Here is a 17,032-nt window from a genome sequence, read left to right as displayed (position 1 = left end):
ACCAGTGGTGCAGTGCTGCTGTAACGAGGATAAATTGGGGGAAAATTGTGTTCATGTCGTATGTATGAAGCAATATTAAAACACATTCATTTATTGAAGTTGTTTAAAGTTGTAGAACGACAAAATCTAAATAATCTCCCTACTTTATTTTCTCTACTGCTTGATGATGGATTTAGTCAACTGTCTTGAGTTCATAGGAAGCTGATATGTTCACGTGGCCTATTCAACGTTGTTATAGCTACGCTTACGATAAATGTGCGAATGCGAACCACAATTTTCACTGCAGAGACGAGCCACTTGTAAAGCTGTCACTGATCCTCATTACATGACGTTTGATGGAACTCGGTTTGACTCCATGGGAATGTGTTCGTACATCATGGTCAGGTAATACATTCATCCTGCAAGAAAGTATAGAAAGAATTAATAATGTTCCTGTCGAAAAAGACCATATAATAATAGAATATACTGCTCCACATGCATGATGAAATTGTTAAATTAAATTTACATATCATGAAGTCTTAGGCTTTCATGCTCAAAGTATATTGTAAGATTCTGTAATAAAAAGAAGAGTTTGCCTTTATCAAACGGAGCTCATTTTGCTTACAAGGATGTTTCTCTTTGCAATGTCATGATGCTTTGCAATTTTACACATTAATTTTAATGATTTTTTTTAAATGAATGTAAATTAATTTTTGTTATCGTGCGCGTTTCAACGTTAGCGTTTTGTCGCTTTTACATTTTTCTAGACCTCTGCTATGTTTGGCATCATATTGTTTAATCTAAACCTTCAACCATTGGAGGTAAACGTGTAGCTATAGCCTGCCACAAAAATAGTGAACGAGGTGGAGTCATAGGACAACATCCCTGTCTACTTCAATGTTGTAAGCTGATGATTTTCTTCAGGAGCAAGTTAAATGCCACAGTCCCCGAGTTCATGGTGGTGGCTGTCAATCAGCAGCCTGAGCCCCACCGCATAGTGTCGCACGTCAAGGAGGTTTATGTGCATTTCGGAGAGAACCAAACTATGCAATTCGGGCCCGGAAAGCCAGTTAAGGTCGGTTGACGTTGATCTAACGTAGCGTTAAATAATTTTGAATACTGAAAGAAACGTCAATAGATGCCATTACCATTTGCGGATTTAATTCTCCAGTTAGGTATTAGGCTACACCAAGAAAACGTTTTCTCATAAGAAACTTCAAAGTTGTCGCTTTGAAGACAAAAACAATTAATTGTTATATATTTTAATTTAATTAAGCGTTTACACGATTTTCAAAATGCACAATGTTGGAATAACGCCACTACTCTACTTTCATAGCTTAGTTATTCCTGTATTAATATATCACCACCTCATTTTTAGTTTACTCTGCGTTTATAGCAAATTCTTTACGTAGGCCTATGATTATGACTACGATTATGAGCTAACAAAGGTTTCTTAAAATTAGCTCAATGGAGTCACAGTCAACCCTGGATACAACCGCGAGGGGGTAGAAGTCCGCTCGTCTGGCCAGTTTACGGTGGTGGACTGGGAATGGGGGCTGGTTGTGAAGTGGGACGGCGAAGACAGGTAAGAAGTTTTTTTCATCAATGGTTATAAAATTAAACCCTAATTGGCATCAAATGGCTTTCTAACCATGACCAGTTAGTGGCAAGGTTTCGTATATATATGCCACCCACTTAAAGTGTAGAATTTGCTTTAACCATTTAACCATCTGTTTGAATTGGCAGAGTCCGCATCGTAGCTTGGGCTCCTCTTAGACGACAAGTCGAAGGAGTTTGTGGAGATTTTGACGACAATCCTGACAATGATTTCACCTCTCCAAGTGGTGACATCATATCCGGCATAGATGCGTTTGTCAACAGTTGGATCATTGAAGGATATGGTGCTGAAGGGTACGCCAGACAAAATGTCTCTGTCAGACTTATCCTATGTTTGTGTATGTGCCAAAATCACTACACTTGTAGGCAACATGCTACAGTGGCAAGCCTTTGTTATTTTTTGACGTAAAAATGAAAATTTCGAACAATTTGCGGTCGGTCTACTTAGGAATTCCCATCTCATTGACAACTGAGGAAGCCTTAAATAAATAGCAAATTCTTTTTTTCGTTAAACTTAAAGTGTTTCGACTTGTTTTTCTTGATGTTGTTCACGAGTTTCGCTCTTTCTATTCACAGTTGCCCTGACAACCCAGCCGCCGATGCAACTGTTTCTCTCCCTGGAGATTGTGTGGATGAAGACGTCCTGACTCGTCACAGCAACGCTTGTTACGTATTAATCGACCCAGAAGGACCAATAGCTGATTGTCAATCGGTGGTGGACGTGCAGGCCGCATACCAGTCCTGCCTGTTCGACCAGTGCGCGTACAACGGCGATCCAGCCATGAAGGACAGGCTGATATCCTCCTACCTGGATACTTGCTTGGATGAAGATGACGAATCGCGTGAAGATAACGACACAGAAAGAATGAAGCCAGCTGTTTGGAGACCGATGGCAAATCTGAGTATGACGAACAAATTTAGTTTCATGCTTCTCTGTTTGATTGTTTCTTAATAATGGGACCAATAAACATCAGCATACGTGCTAAACTTCATTAACAATCCCACATGCCCAATATCGACCAAAAACGTTGTATCATTAGATGTGTTTTCTTCTAACATAATATCATGTGCTTTTCCATCAACGCTTGAATACCTAAGTATGTGATTGCACATCACCATAAATTGTAAATAAAAGCAAAGTTATTGCGACTAGGAGCGTGGTTCCTGGTTTACCCAATCTAACATAACTTAACATTTTTTCCCCTGCCCAGTGTTGTCAATTGGTTCATGTAGTTGATGTTAGAACTGATGTATTATCAGAAACCGAACCACAATAAGATTTATGATAAATAAGTTTCATCTTACAATTTCCAGCTGATCCAGATTGTCCTGACAACAGCCATTACACTCTTTGCATGGAGCAGTGTCAACGTTCATGCGATGACCCTGACGCGTCGATATGCAAAAGAAACCCAAGAGTCGGTCATGAGTGTGTGCAAGGTACAGGGGATGCTGCTATGAAAGTTAATCGTCGTCCAGCAGCCAACATTTAATGTTGGTGGATGATATATTTTCAAAAACTTTTGTCTTTCTTAAATAAAAAAAAAAGAACCTTTACATATTGCAGACGCAATTATTATTATGCTATTTCTCATGAAGACACAACGATGTATTAAAAACGCTAGTCTATTGGTTGTTTGTTTATGCTATGGCTGTATAATATTGTTTGCGTGAGCAAAACAATAAAATAAGTAACTTACATTAAACCCGACGTTACCAAGTGTTATATGTCTAGTTTACCGGGACAAAAATTTAACTTTTTACGATTTGTTTCTGCCATTGGTAACCTTATTAGAAATACAAGATGTTTAACCTGCTACCGGATACACAGCTACAGAAGAACTGTTTTGTTGCCATTATACTGAGCAGCTTGGACCTACTGCAATTCTTAATATTTTGAAAGGAGTGCCTCAATTTTTTATTTTTTCCATTTAGGTTGCCAGGCTGATGAAGGATACCTGCTTTCCGGCGGAGCTTTTGTTCCACCAAGCCACTGCGGTTGCACTGTGGAAGGAAAGTACTACATGGTAAAGCGAAAATTATCAAAACCTGTCATGTAGAGATTGCCTGCATACTGTCAAAAATCTTCAACAACCACTTGCAACAATTATGATTGGAATAAGCATTTTTCTTGTTGAAATAACACTATTTCTTATTTCAATAGGGTGAACCGGGGTAAAATGAAACACAAATGACTATTTCTGTTGCCGGACTAAATAACGTTACGACTGGCATAAATATTGTTTTGCAGATTTTGCAAACAATCAAAGCGTGGCGCATACAATCTATAACAATTTCAAAGCTACCACTTCGGGAATGCCAACTTTTTTAAAACTGAGAAAGTATCCCATTTTTCTCGGATGTGGGAAAAATGGGACACTTAAAGAAACCCGTTTGTCCTGTTTTTCTATTCACTGGGTAGGCTATAGTGAGAACAGGTTTAACAATTACAGTTTATTGAGAGAACAAGTGTTTTGGCTAAATTACCGCAACAAACAAAATGAAGTATCCACAAATGAACACTACCGTGGTATGTATGTGAATATATATTAATCAAAACAAAAAGCAGTGGGGGATGCACTAGTAAAGTTAATGGGTTTACATTTTAAGTTTGAAAAGATACAGAATCATTTATTGCTGGAATGGACATTGTCATTACTTGATACAGTGCCATTGTATGATTTATTACCACTATTTTGTTTTTTAGAAAAAGGTGGGAGCACTGCTACTTTTTCATATCAATAAACAAAATCTGTCAAAATACAAGCATAAAAACGCAACACACTGAATTATTTAATGCACTTGGAACACATATTGATAGTTTTGCTTCTTCAAAACTGGAAGAATGGTTCGAAATGTGATTTTAATGTTCACTTAGTAATTGCGCTGTAAAAGAGATAAATCCTGAAGTTAAGATGGAATTCTGCATGAAAACAAAAGTGCACATCATGAACAACAATTGAGTACTTTTTATTAGGAGTCCCATTTTACCCAGAGGTGTCCCATTTTTATCTTGCCTCATTTTACCCCGGTTTTCCCTAAAGTTATTTGAATTTAAATAAACCTGGATGATTGATTTAACTACGGTGTGAAAAAAAACGCTAAAATTTAGCCTATGGAATCGGTATAGGAAACCCATAACGGATGAATGGCAACGGATTGTTAAACCCAACAATACAGCATCAGCTTGTCCAGTGATGCCCTATAAACGGTGTGATGGCCTGACTTAACTTTTGCTCTCCAATGTGAAGGACGGACAGAGGTTCATGACAGAAACATGCGACTCCATATGCGAATGCAATGAGAGGATTGTTTCCTGCAACCCAGCAGGATGCCAAAAAAACGAAGAGTGCAGAGCAAATAAAGAGGGAAATCTTGCCTGTCTACCTTTCCGTAAGCATTCTTTAGCATTGACTGGTTGTAATAAGTTCATTTGTTTGTTTGTGCAAGGGAAAACGACTAAAACGATTAAGATATCCTAGGTTTGATTGAAATAGTTTTACATCAAAGCGAGAAATGTCACCAACTAAGCTACATAGCCTACAATTTCTATTTTTAACCGAAAAATCATCAGAACTATTTTATTTCCGTGATTTAGGCCTACTTTTAATCACTTCGAAAATGTATAAGTATGAAACCTTTTAAAGTTTACAAACTTTACGAGTTAAGCCACAACCGTATTTGCAACATTTACTGCTTTCCAGGAACTGTTGCCTGTGAAAGGATCGGGAATGGACATTACTTGACATTTGACAAGCTGTCCTACACTTTCAAGGGAACATGTTCTCACGTGTTGGCCATGCCCACGGATAAGACACAAACTTGGCGAGCAGAAATTAAAACTGAAACCTCAGACCAAAGGACGGCCAGAGTTAGATCGGCCACCTTCAGTGACGGATCAAGCAACCTGACCGTTGATTTCCATGTGGTCGATGGTGAAGTCAGAATTGAGGTAGGAAGTAAGATTCATATAGATTTAGAAGAAAAGGAGTTTTCTTGCAGGCTAACGCATATAAGCAGTCACCAGCAAAGTAATTAAATAAAATTGCAAGTTAAACTCTACGAGCTGCGTTTGGTTTAACGCTATTCTTGTAGGTGGTTACGTACAGGTTAATAAGAGATAAAATCGATTGAAAGTGTCATTGGAAAAATATCTTAGGTCATAAAAACAAGTCTGGTCATTTCGTTCTTTCTCTCAGGTCAATGACATAGAAGTGACAGATGTTTGGTCCACACGTCATGAAGATACGGAGTTCAGGATTCAAAGAAGAGGAAGATTTGCTACTTTCTCCACATCAATGGGGACGAGAATGGAGTTTGATGGAAACCAACTTATTTTGCATCTTCCTGTCTACATGACGAACCAGGTCAGATTGCAACTGATTGTGGCTTGGATTAATTGTAAAAACTATGAAGCACAAAATGGAAAAGAAGAACTTTTACTAGCCATAAAATTATCAAAAAACAGTGAAGTGAAGGAAGAGTGTTTGAAAAGGTACAGGAGTAACCACATTTTACCAAACGTTTAAAAGCTTCAACCACTTTACATAAATAAAGACCCGATTGCTTCTGATAGTCTTGGAGGTCGGAGAAACGACCAATCTAAGTCATCGGAAATTCAACAACAGTTCACTAGAGCGACTTATCCCATATTGCTTTTTAATCGAACAATAAGAAGTTATACAGTAGATCATTACTGCAAGAATATCCCTAAGTCAAGGCATATCACCTTGACACCTTTACTTTGGTGTAAGCCCGAGTTACCAGACGTACATTTAAAAAGTACAACAAAATCACTAATTTGCCATAATTCACTGATAGCTGCATAAGAAATAAACCAACGATAGAAGTCTTCGTTATATGGAGTCGCTAGTACTAGAACAACAAATAACATCTTTTAACGTATTGACGAATTACATCTATCTATCCTATTAAATCAGTCGCTTGTGGTTTCTGCAGGTGGCTGGGTTATGTGGGAACTTCAACGGACGAGCGGACGACGACATCCCCAACCTTGGCAGGGATGATAACAGCATCGCAGCTTTTGCATCCGGTCATCAGTTGGAGGAATGCATGGAGCAGCCTATGATAAGTGGATGCACGGAAGAGCATTATGTTACTGGGTGAGCAGCACTAAAAGAATAAGGATGTGTGACAATATGTGTTGACGCAGATAATAAAAACAAAAGTATTTCACAGTCTAAGTACTAAACTCATAAATATTAATAGGGATATGTCTTTAGCTGATTGACAATTTTCAAACTTTTAATTAGCAAAACTTTTAATTTTTTGGAAATATTGAAGCAAAGTGACAGGCAAGGAGAAGAATTAATCAGTGTTGGATACCTTTATAACAAGAACAATAAAGGAGGAGACCATGCGGTATTTAGGACATAGTCTGTTGATTTAACTTGGTTTTTCTGTTAAAACAAGTCAATGGTTTTCTTTTTACTTGCAGTCATACATCTGATCATTGTGGCTTGATCAGCAACGTAACTGGACCGCTGCGGGCATGCAACCGAGTTGTTAGATCTTCAACAACAAGGAGGTTCTTCCAGCAATGCGTGGACGACTACTGCTCAAGCGGGGGAAACAGGACTGTGCTAGAGCTGGTAAAAGAACATGATTCAAAATGGAAAAACAGAAACATTTTGTTTTTACGATTTATGTCGCTTACTTCTTGAATTGTGACGACATAACGAGAAAGTGAATTGTTAAACATTTCGTTTACTTGTCTTTGTTCGAAAAACAAAAGCATTGGTGCAATTTCACGATCCTTCTGTGCTTTCCACATGAATCCACATTCCAGCACAAAACACCAACGATAACGCAGACAGTCGTTGTTTTCATTCCACACAATCATGCAAGGAAAAGAAATTGATAGAAGTGAAGCGTGCCACCATTTTCCTTCTGTTTTGTGAAAATATAATTTAAAAATAAACAGCATGTGTTTAATGTTGAATGATCCAATTTCAGGCCGTTCAATCTTACACGCATGAATGCTTGAGCTCTGGCGCGAGAGTTTGCGACTGGAGGGAAAAGTCGGGCTTTCCCAGAGAGTGCCCTCCCAACATGCATTATGATGGTTGCGCGTCCTGTCAAGCCACTTGTGGACAACCTCCGACTAACAACGAGTAAGTTTGGTTTGTCCTTCCTTCCATTACATCTCAACGACTTCTCATGCCTTTGCTTGCTAGCCACCGTAGTGTTTAAAGTTAACATTAAAAGCAATAATAACAATTACAATGACATTAGTAAGCGTTAGCCTGTACAGTAGGTAGACTAGTAACCGTATTGTCGTCGGTAAATTCCACTTCTCTTTCGCCTGAAAGGCAATTTGCTGGGAAGTTGTAGAATTATATTCAATACTGATAAAAATGTTATTCTTTAGTACACGGCACGAAAAGTTAACGGATTGTGTGGCTTGGAAATGTTATGACCAGAGGAATCCTTGTGTGTGAATTCGTTGAAAGCTAAACAACTTGATGAAACTTTAAGGACTATTAAGCCATGTACAACGGTGCTCTTGTTAGCGTGTTATTTTACCAATTTCATCACACATTTCTTTACAGTTGTCCAATGATGGAAACATGCGTATGCGACACTGGATACATCTTGAAAGAAAGTGTGTGTGTCCCTCTTGCAGATTGCGCTTGCTCCATTGGTGGAGTGGTTTCTACATACGGTATGTGTGGTTTGTTATTTCGTTTGAAAAAGGGATCATCAAATGAAAATTAAAAATCCGGAAAATTTACTTTAATAAAGTTTTAGAAAGATTTTGATGCTCGGTACTTCATAGTGGAAGATAGCGTCTATAACTCAGCCCACGTCGCGTGATTGAATGAATACCGTATGATGCAGGTGGAAACTTTACCAAACAAAACTGTATTGAGGAGTGCACCTGTTTCGGGGAAGACAGAGCAGAATGCCGTAACATTGAGGGGTGTAAAGATAATGAAGTATGCCGGCGTGATGAAGACGGTGTCTTTGCTTGTATCAGAAGACCATCGGTACGTAGTTGATATAATAACCTTATTATTAATTAAGTTCCGCAGAAAATCTGATAATAAAATCTAAAGTTTGAAATTCCACTTATTTTCTACATACAATATGTCCTTCACTTCACACGGAGCAGTACGTTTGTATGCCTCTTATGGCGTTTTATCTCAGGGTTTAGGGTTGAGTTGTGAAAGTACAGTACAGTAGGATGGCTGTACCTGACTATAAAAAGCTGACCTTTATGAAAAATATGTAAAACTACACATAGAGCGTTTTGTTATTTATATAAAGTTATCTATGGGCTATACAACACAAATGAGCTCAAAGCACTAAAATTAAATTTGTGATTAAGCAAGCCTTTCCAAAATTAAAAAAACTCTCCGTCAAAAGTAATCTAAAAATGAACACACAGAATAGGCTGTTACGAGACGTTAGCTCAACCATTAACTTGGGGGTGCTTTCCCACCTTCTGTTTATATTAATATTATACAGTATGCGTGAGAATATAAACCAGAATAAACGTGAGTGCTCATCTTCACTCCCAGTCATCGTGTGTTGCAACCAACAAGGTTGATTTCAGTTAATATTTCTGAGCAGCTTTAACATACGCGGCAAATAGATGTGTTTCATCTTCTTCAGGGTCGAGCTATGTGCAGCATATTGTCTGGTGCCCACTTCCACACTTTCGATGGCGATGCATTCGATCTGCCGGCTAAGTGTTCTTACGTTTTAGTCCGGTAAGTCTACTTGCTTGATTTTGCTTTTAAAATTGTAGTTTACATTTGAATTATGTTGTTTCATGGAAAATTTATACAGATTGAAAAGTATATAGTGGGTCTATTACACTAGCCAAAATAAAAACTTTTTTTGATCGCCAAAGAATTTTTGATGGTTTCTGGGTAATGTTGGTCAGTTGTCCAACAATGACTCTTTCTCCTTAAATTGGTTCATTTGTGAAATTTGGTGTTCAGTGACTGTTTGTTTTATTCAAAAACATATTTGCTTAAAATTCGAAAAGCTGAAAACGACCAAGAATTGATGGAACCAGTGTATGTTTGAAAAACGCTGTAGATAGGTTACTTTACACTTGTAGGCTGCTGCATCAAAGATGTGTGCCGAAGTTATGCAGCCAGAATGTACTGTAGTTAGCGTCAAATGATACAATCCTTTTTGTGATTGTTTATCACAATGCATGGCGTCTCTAACGCTTTATGAAACTTTTTTCACCAATGTTTCACATGTCCATGCAATGAAAAGTAAATGAAGCCTAAATAAAGTGTCGGACTTCTTACTTACTTGATGTCGTCTTCAGATCATTTGACCTTTTGGATCAAAGTAGCTTCAGGGTTACAGCAACTTTTCAACCCGACGAGAGTTTCTTCCCTAGAATCAATGAGATCCTCATCACGTTTGATGGCCACCAGCGCACAGTGATTATAAGAGCTGATGGAAGTATTGAGGTAGCTATACGATACTTTCTGTCATGTTGTTGCAACAAGATTAATTGAGTAATATTAATTTGGCAATATAGGTTTATTTAATTTATCCAGTTGTAGCCTACATCTAGTAAGCTGCTCTATTCTGCAGTGATTGCTCTCACTAAGAAAATTAAACAAAGTTTATACTTTAATTTCTGGACGACTATTTTCTACGTTAAGAATTATTAACCGGAATCAAATACCTTTCTTAATTCGATTTTGATTATTACCAATTACTTTTTTCCAGACCGACGGCCTTACCCACCTGCCTGGGGAACCAAGAGACGGGGTTAATGTGGAAAGTATAGGGAGGTACACTGTTGCCACGTTACCGATGGGGTTGGTGGTCCGATGGAACTTCAATGGAAGGTGAGGACTTTTTTCACCTTCTCTTGTAAGATGCAACGGGCTGTAAATTTATGAATAAGAAAGCAGTTTCTTAATCACTTTTTAAAAAGAAAAAGAAGCGAAAAGTGTCTAATGATAAAGAGAAAAATGGCTGAGCCGGAAAAGAAGGTCATGTTCTATTTTTCCACGATTTCTTCCAGCATCGCTTATTTAGGAAAGTTTTATTTGACTGAGTTATTGATCAAACGTGCACTCTACTTCAGTACTTTAGAAAGTTTACTCTTATAGGTGGTGAATAGGAATAGAAAACAACTTGCTGTCGTTTCTGTGATCTTTGATATGACCCTGCTATGTATATGCATTACTACATCCAGTTACTCAGTGAAGCAGCGTCACAAATTAGTGTTTGATTTCAAGAAATTGATTCATCTTTACAACTTGCAGTTTGCAAATCGATGCTTGGAGACAATTGCATGGAAGGGTTGAAGGACTTTGTGGCAATTTCGATGACGATATCACAAATGACGTATCCAGTGACGTTTTAGACTTTACTAACCAATGGCAGTCGTCTTCAGATGACAACAGGTAAAGTGTTTTTTGACGCGGTAAAAAACACTTTGATTAAATTTTATTGTAAAATTATAAGCAGTCGCTGTAAATATCAGATTATGAGTCGCTGTCTGAGTTTATCCGGTTGAAATACCTTGCTCAATTGGAAAATTTTGCAAAACATGTTTGTTTTTTTCTACTTTTTTTTTAATTTGTATATAATTATTTCAGTTGTATGGATGAGATCTCAGCGGAACCTCCACTGCCTTGCAACGATGAACGATCGCAATCTTGCGTTGTTTTGACGCAAAAAGATGGTCCATTCAGTTCTTGTCACAATCTGGTGCCACCACAGAGTTACTACGATAATTGCGTTTTGGACGCATGCACCACCGCGACCACAGAAGCAGAACAACTTGTCATTTCAGATTACGCTCGTGTCTGCAGAAACGCAGGAGGAATACCAACAACATGGCGAGATAACTCAAACACAAGTAAGCGTTTAGAATGCAAGTGCTTTTATTTTTAATCGAGCTGACCAACAAAAGAGCACAAATCTTGAATGTTATAAACTTGGAATGTAGACAAAAGTATAACAAATTTTAGAAATCATAGACCGGTATCCGATTAGGTATAGCCACGGCTAGGGTGCATGATTCCAAAAAGACCTAGCTTGTAAGCTTGAATGGTTATGAGGATAAAACATTTGACAGATTGTTTTTGTAATGTATTGTATGTTGACAACATTATCTACGGATTCATTTAATTCTGATAATATGAAACCAAGGAACTTTCAGAAATAATTAATTAAACTACCATTCAACGTTTAATAGGCAGAGAAAACTTTTTCTCGAACCGTAGAAAATTTCATTATCAGATCACCGCTTCAATGCGTGGTGGAAATCTACAGATAAATCTGCATCTAATCTACAGATAAATCGTTCTGCAATGCCTGATGCAGATTTACCTGTAGATTTCCATCACGCATTGAAACGGTGATCTGATCATTAATTTTCAACGGTTCGAGAAAAAGTTTTCTCTGCCTATAAAACGTTGAATGGTAGTTCAATTAATCATTTAATTCTATCCTCTAAAAGTACATGGCGTGTTTCTCTCACCGTCTTCAATGACTGATGGAGCTGTTTTGTTGTTTAGCCATGATTTGTCCACTGAATAGTCATTACAACTCATGTGCGCCACAATGCCAACCTACATGTCATGATCGCTCTGCCGGTAGATGTCGTGCAAACTCACTATTGGGGGATACCTGTGAAGATGGTGAGCAACTTGACATCATTTGAACTTCATGCAAAACAGTTTTTTAAACGACTTAAAATCGTCATGCACTTTTCGTCTGATTTACGCAAACAAAAACTTAGCTTAGTGCTTCAATATATTCATTTAAAGTCAATGAGAAACAACACAAGACACTTTGTTAATTTTGCAAACATTTTAAAATTTGGTAGCCTACGGTAACCTGTATGTTGAAATCTGGAAATATATCTTGAAATAATTTTTGAAATAGGCATAATAACCAACTTTTAACAAACCTCACACTAATCTGCAAAGCGCTCGCTTTAGTCGTCACATCCCTTTCTTTGGGACTTACACTGACCGTTCTAGACTCGAATTATATTCGGTATTTATACATTGATCATTAACTACTTGCCATCACATCAACAGCATGCCAGTGTCAAAGTGGATACCTCAAAGATAACAACGATTGTGTCTTGCCGACCCAGTGCGGTTGCATGACACCTAGCGGGGCGTACGTTAAGGTGAGTGAGATGTTACACGGTAATTGTAAATGTGCAACTTATCAACAAGTGTGGTTGTTAAGGAATGTCATTTGTTGCACGCCAGCTCATAGTTGGTCTGTACGTTTTCTTCCTGCGATACTTCCATCTCACTTCATGCTCCTCACTTCTTCTATCGCATTTTATAATTTTGTTTATTGCAAAGCACAAAATTTTATCCTATCTTCCAATTGTCATGACTTCATTTATTTGATTGTAATTTTTGCTCGAAATAATAAGAAGCCTATGTAGCCTAATAAACAAGCAGCTACTTCTATTGTCGTAAACAATGTGTCGTTCTTGCACAGGCAAACGAAGCCCGAATGGTGGATAATTGCACAAGTGCGTGCCAATGCATCGATGGAGAGCTCTCTTGTGCCCCCGCATCCTGCTATGATGATCAGTACTGCGGAATAAGAGAGAATGAAGATGGATGCCACTGGATAGGTGAGAGAGACACTCATGGAAAACGTTATCCTAAAAGATACACAGATATATGCAGCAAGGAAAACTCGCTTTGCTGTACATCATTCAATGCCATTTATTAATAAGTAGTTTGCATAAAAATGAATGTATCTATCTACGTTGGCTACACCAGAAGTAATGATCAACATAATTTCAATTAATCATCATGAAGCTGATCATACACGGATTCTGTTTGATTTACAACTTCCCGGTAATCAGCTACGGACGAAAAGACGCTGAGGAATCAACTTTCTAAAAAAAATGATCGAATTTTCAAATGTTTTGATTGCATCTATTAGTGGTACGCGTACGTCTCATACAAAAAAAAAAAATGGAAGGATATTCACTGCACATCACCCACAACACAGGGCGCTAATAAAACAATAGCCTACGGAAAAGCTTTCGCATTCAGAAAGTACCACAGCAAGCATAAGTTACACGGAACAACATCACGACTGGTTTGGTGGAACCCATCAATACCGTTCACAACAAGTGATATGTTGGTTGAAACAGGGAAAATTCAAAATATTACAAAAATAATGAAAAAGTCAATTCTATTTTGTCGTGTTTACTGAAGCGTATCCTTTGCAGATGAATGTGAGTACAACAATGGAGGATGCAGCCACACGTGTGAAAGTGTAAATGGTATAGCAGCGTGTAGTTGTCCTGAAGGATACGTATTGGATCCAAACAAGAAAGAATGCAATAAAACAGAAGGTGAGCCATGATCATGACCAGCAGCAAATTGCTTCCGCGTAATCAATAACATCAGCGAATTATTCGCCTTGTTGTTGCGGTTTAGTAAACGTGCAGTAGGCTAGCCCACTGCACAAGACAAACCGTCTGTTTAATTTATTTGGCAAAGACAAACAAAACAAAATAAATTTAGCGGGTTTCATTACAAAAATATATAACATAGTTAAAAAATCAACTTTACGTGTTCGACACGTGCGTGTGTCCTCATCAGAAATTACTTAAATCTGCAATATACATAAAATGAAAATTATAAGATAAATCTGACTATGTAGGCCTACTATAACTGTAACGACACACAAAAGGAACGATGATCCACAGACGAATAACTGCCGGTTGAGAGATGGATTATGATGTTTAATTCGTAGGGCTTCCACCTATCTTAGTCTGAAATTCAGATCTGCCCTGAGAGATGATTTTAAATAGGATGACAATTTTTTAATTATGTTATATATTTTTGTAATGAAACATGTTAAACCCGCTAAAGTTACTTTGTTTTGTTTGTCTTTTGCTCAACAAAGCAAACTCTCTACCAAAGCTTTATTTGGCAAAGCATTCAACTGCTTGATTTGTGCCTTTTCTACGATGAGTTATGTTGAATAAATGAATTATGGGTAATTTTTCTTCTTTTTATTCAAACATGAAATTTAGCAGTTGTTACTACTGTAATATAAAATCACCGTCTGGCCTACTGTATTGCTAACTTCAAGTAGGATAATAACATAAATAACATGATTCTGTTGGTTGGACGACGACAGACTAATCGTGATATGACTCAATGGATGGCAAAGCGTAAACTGTACAGTGTACAGCGTACATAATTGCAAAACACAGCCTACTTCTAGAAATACATTTTGATGAAAAAATTCCTCATTCTTTCAGAAGATCTTTCTGAGGTCTGTGGTGATGGGGAAACGGAATTAGAAACGCTCGCTAGATGGCGCGAAGCAACATTTGTTGAGTGGCGCTCGAAATTACGAAAGTACATCGACACTTTCAGCTCTTCATTTGAAAATCCAAATCAAAAATCAACCAGTGAGTAATTCATAGTACATTCGCTTCTACTGATTTAAGTTTTGTCTTGTTCTTGGATTAGTTTGGTAACCTATGTTTGTGTTTTGATAATAATATTAGATTGTTTGATAAAAATATTGGTTTGTTTGATAATAATATTGTTTTTCTGTGTAGTCTGCGGCAACAAATGGACAGAATGGTTGGACAGAGACAACCCAGGTGGCATTGGAGATGACGAAAGTTTAAATTTACTACAACTTGAATTTCCAAGGCGTATATGTCGCCATCCAGTGGCCATTGAAGCGAGATTGGTCGATGGAAGGTAAGCGGGAAAGAAATCTACGGTTTATTGTGTCATTTTTTCTTAACAATCTAAGGAATTGTGTGTCAGCATTATGAGCGTTAGAAATGGTAAGTAGATTGGGTAGTCGTCGTTTTAGCAGACTGGTCTTTTCTCTTCGATTGTTTAAATTACCATAGCCTACTTTTTCGTTTTCAAGCACATCATAATAATCGCGTTTTGTCGTTTTTTTTTCTGGACATCCATGTCAGCATGCATTAGTTTTGCTGTTATTGTCCGAAATAAAAACAAACTGAACTTTTCAGACCCGCCACAGTTTCCGGCAATCACGTGATAATGAGCGCGGACACTGGACTAAGATGTGACAATCGCGACCAACCAGATGGCGTTCGATGCGCTGACTTTGAAGTTCGATTTTTGTGTTTGGAAGCTTTAATTTAAAGCGATTTTTTGCAACCGTTTATTTTTCTCGCTGTGCAATCTACCTGATAATATTGTTGGGCCTGTGTAGCTATAATAATCTACTTTCCCACACAGAGACACTTTTTTTACTTGCGAGCATTGATGTTGGACTTAACAGAAGTAGCCCAAGGTGTAGATAAAATATAGCCTATAGCTGAAGTTGCAGCAACGTACGGTTACCTAAATATTTCTTTCATGAAGTTACTTTAATTTGTCATCATCTCACACGACGACTTTCATTCATTCTTGTAGAACTTAAAGTTTGATGTATCAGTGCAACACCGTAAGGCTTATCAATATCGCTGTGGTTATAGGCCTACACAATGAATCTGAATATGGTGTTGAACATGCTCAACACATAAATCATGGAGACATAGCAATGACATTTTTGGATAGCTGCATACAAAAAGTTTATGGTTGTTTCTGTGGCGGAGACTTGAGCACTAATATTTTCAAGCAGTAAACTTGACTGGATGTTCATACGCTGCACTTCTTGGTTGCCGAACAAGTTTACGCAAACGTACTGTTTTTATCGATCTAGCATTTTATAGATTTTTATTTTATTTGTGTTTTTGAAGCATGTTTGTGATAAGCGCTTGTGGAAGTTCCAAAGATGGAGTTTCATCTTCAAATGACACTACATCTATTTTTGCCAACAGTTGCAGGTTAAATTGTATTATTTTCGTCAATTCCTTTGATTTGCAATTGAACTCAGTGAAATTACCTTTCTGAAGCGTCTTTATTTGTAAATCATCTGATGTGCGGAGTGACCTTTTTCACAGTTGCTGTGTAGGAGATCATTTTATTTCGTCTATTTTGGTGACCACACTCAACAAAATACATGATGGAACAAAGAACTTATTTTCGAGTAGAAAAGTTGGGAAACAGCAGCTTTGAAGTTTGCAACTCAAAGTCACGATGTTCTCTGCATTAACATCGCATTGCGGGGCACATCGTTACAATCCACATCAAGTAAATCACCCGAAGCTTTTATGAACATCGGCAGCTATGAGAACTACAGCAAGAAACTGCCTGTTTTGTCACTAACGCCGCGCTTATAGAAGTAAAATATCAAAAGTGCTCTTTCATTGTCTCTGACCACCCTAATATGGACCGAGCATGTAACATTTAGAGAAATCGAAACTGCAAGGCCATCTTCCCGATTACTGAAGCTGGTTAAACACATAAGTTTAAGGTGATGCGTTACTTGCACTGGTTAAGAGTTGAGCTAGACTCGCTATGTTTGCGACAACATAGCCTAAGATGACAAC

At 37.8% G+C, this 17,032-nt stretch overlaps 1 protein-coding gene across 1 annotated transcript in view; it reads left to right on the top strand.

The window, feature by feature from the left end:
* LOC145784696 (IgGFc-binding protein-like) overlaps positions 1 to 16,618 on the top strand; it is a 61,972-nt gene extending 45,354 nt beyond the window's left edge. Inside the window, exons 37-63 of the mRNA XM_082596559.1 lie at positions 287 to 384; positions 904 to 1,054; positions 1,443 to 1,564; positions 1,726 to 1,890; positions 2,173 to 2,498; positions 2,911 to 3,036; positions 3,532 to 3,623; positions 4,848 to 4,989; positions 5,301 to 5,548; positions 5,796 to 5,963; positions 6,556 to 6,719; positions 7,055 to 7,208; positions 7,573 to 7,730; positions 8,169 to 8,281; positions 8,458 to 8,606; positions 9,235 to 9,332; positions 9,908 to 10,055; positions 10,321 to 10,442; positions 10,866 to 11,006; positions 11,202 to 11,464; positions 12,126 to 12,248; positions 12,654 to 12,748; positions 13,075 to 13,213; positions 13,823 to 13,948; positions 14,867 to 15,019; positions 15,173 to 15,320; positions 15,605 to 16,618. Of these exons, the coding sequence (XP_082452685.1) occupies positions 287 to 384; positions 904 to 1,054; positions 1,443 to 1,564; positions 1,726 to 1,890; positions 2,173 to 2,498; positions 2,911 to 3,036; positions 3,532 to 3,623; positions 4,848 to 4,989; positions 5,301 to 5,548; positions 5,796 to 5,963; positions 6,556 to 6,719; positions 7,055 to 7,208; positions 7,573 to 7,730; positions 8,169 to 8,281; positions 8,458 to 8,606; positions 9,235 to 9,332; positions 9,908 to 10,055; positions 10,321 to 10,442; positions 10,866 to 11,006; positions 11,202 to 11,464; positions 12,126 to 12,248; positions 12,654 to 12,748; positions 13,075 to 13,213; positions 13,823 to 13,948; positions 14,867 to 15,019; positions 15,173 to 15,320; positions 15,605 to 15,740 (4,068 nt within the window). The 3' untranslated portion in view covers positions 15,741 to 16,618. The remainder of the gene's footprint in view (positions 1 to 286; positions 385 to 903; positions 1,055 to 1,442; positions 1,565 to 1,725; positions 1,891 to 2,172; positions 2,499 to 2,910; positions 3,037 to 3,531; positions 3,624 to 4,847; positions 4,990 to 5,300; positions 5,549 to 5,795; positions 5,964 to 6,555; positions 6,720 to 7,054; positions 7,209 to 7,572; positions 7,731 to 8,168; positions 8,282 to 8,457; positions 8,607 to 9,234; positions 9,333 to 9,907; positions 10,056 to 10,320; positions 10,443 to 10,865; positions 11,007 to 11,201; positions 11,465 to 12,125; positions 12,249 to 12,653; positions 12,749 to 13,074; positions 13,214 to 13,822; positions 13,949 to 14,866; positions 15,020 to 15,172; positions 15,321 to 15,604) is intronic.
* Positions 16,619 to 17,032: the final 414 nt, after the last annotated feature.

This window comes from Aplidium turbinatum, chromosome 15, assembly GCF_918807975.1.
Source record: "Aplidium turbinatum chromosome 15, kaAplTurb1.1, whole genome shotgun sequence".
NCBI classification, from domain to species: domain Eukaryota; kingdom Metazoa; phylum Chordata; class Ascidiacea; order Aplousobranchia; family Polyclinidae; genus Aplidium; species Aplidium turbinatum.
This window is presented reverse-complemented; position numbering and strand designations above follow the sequence as displayed.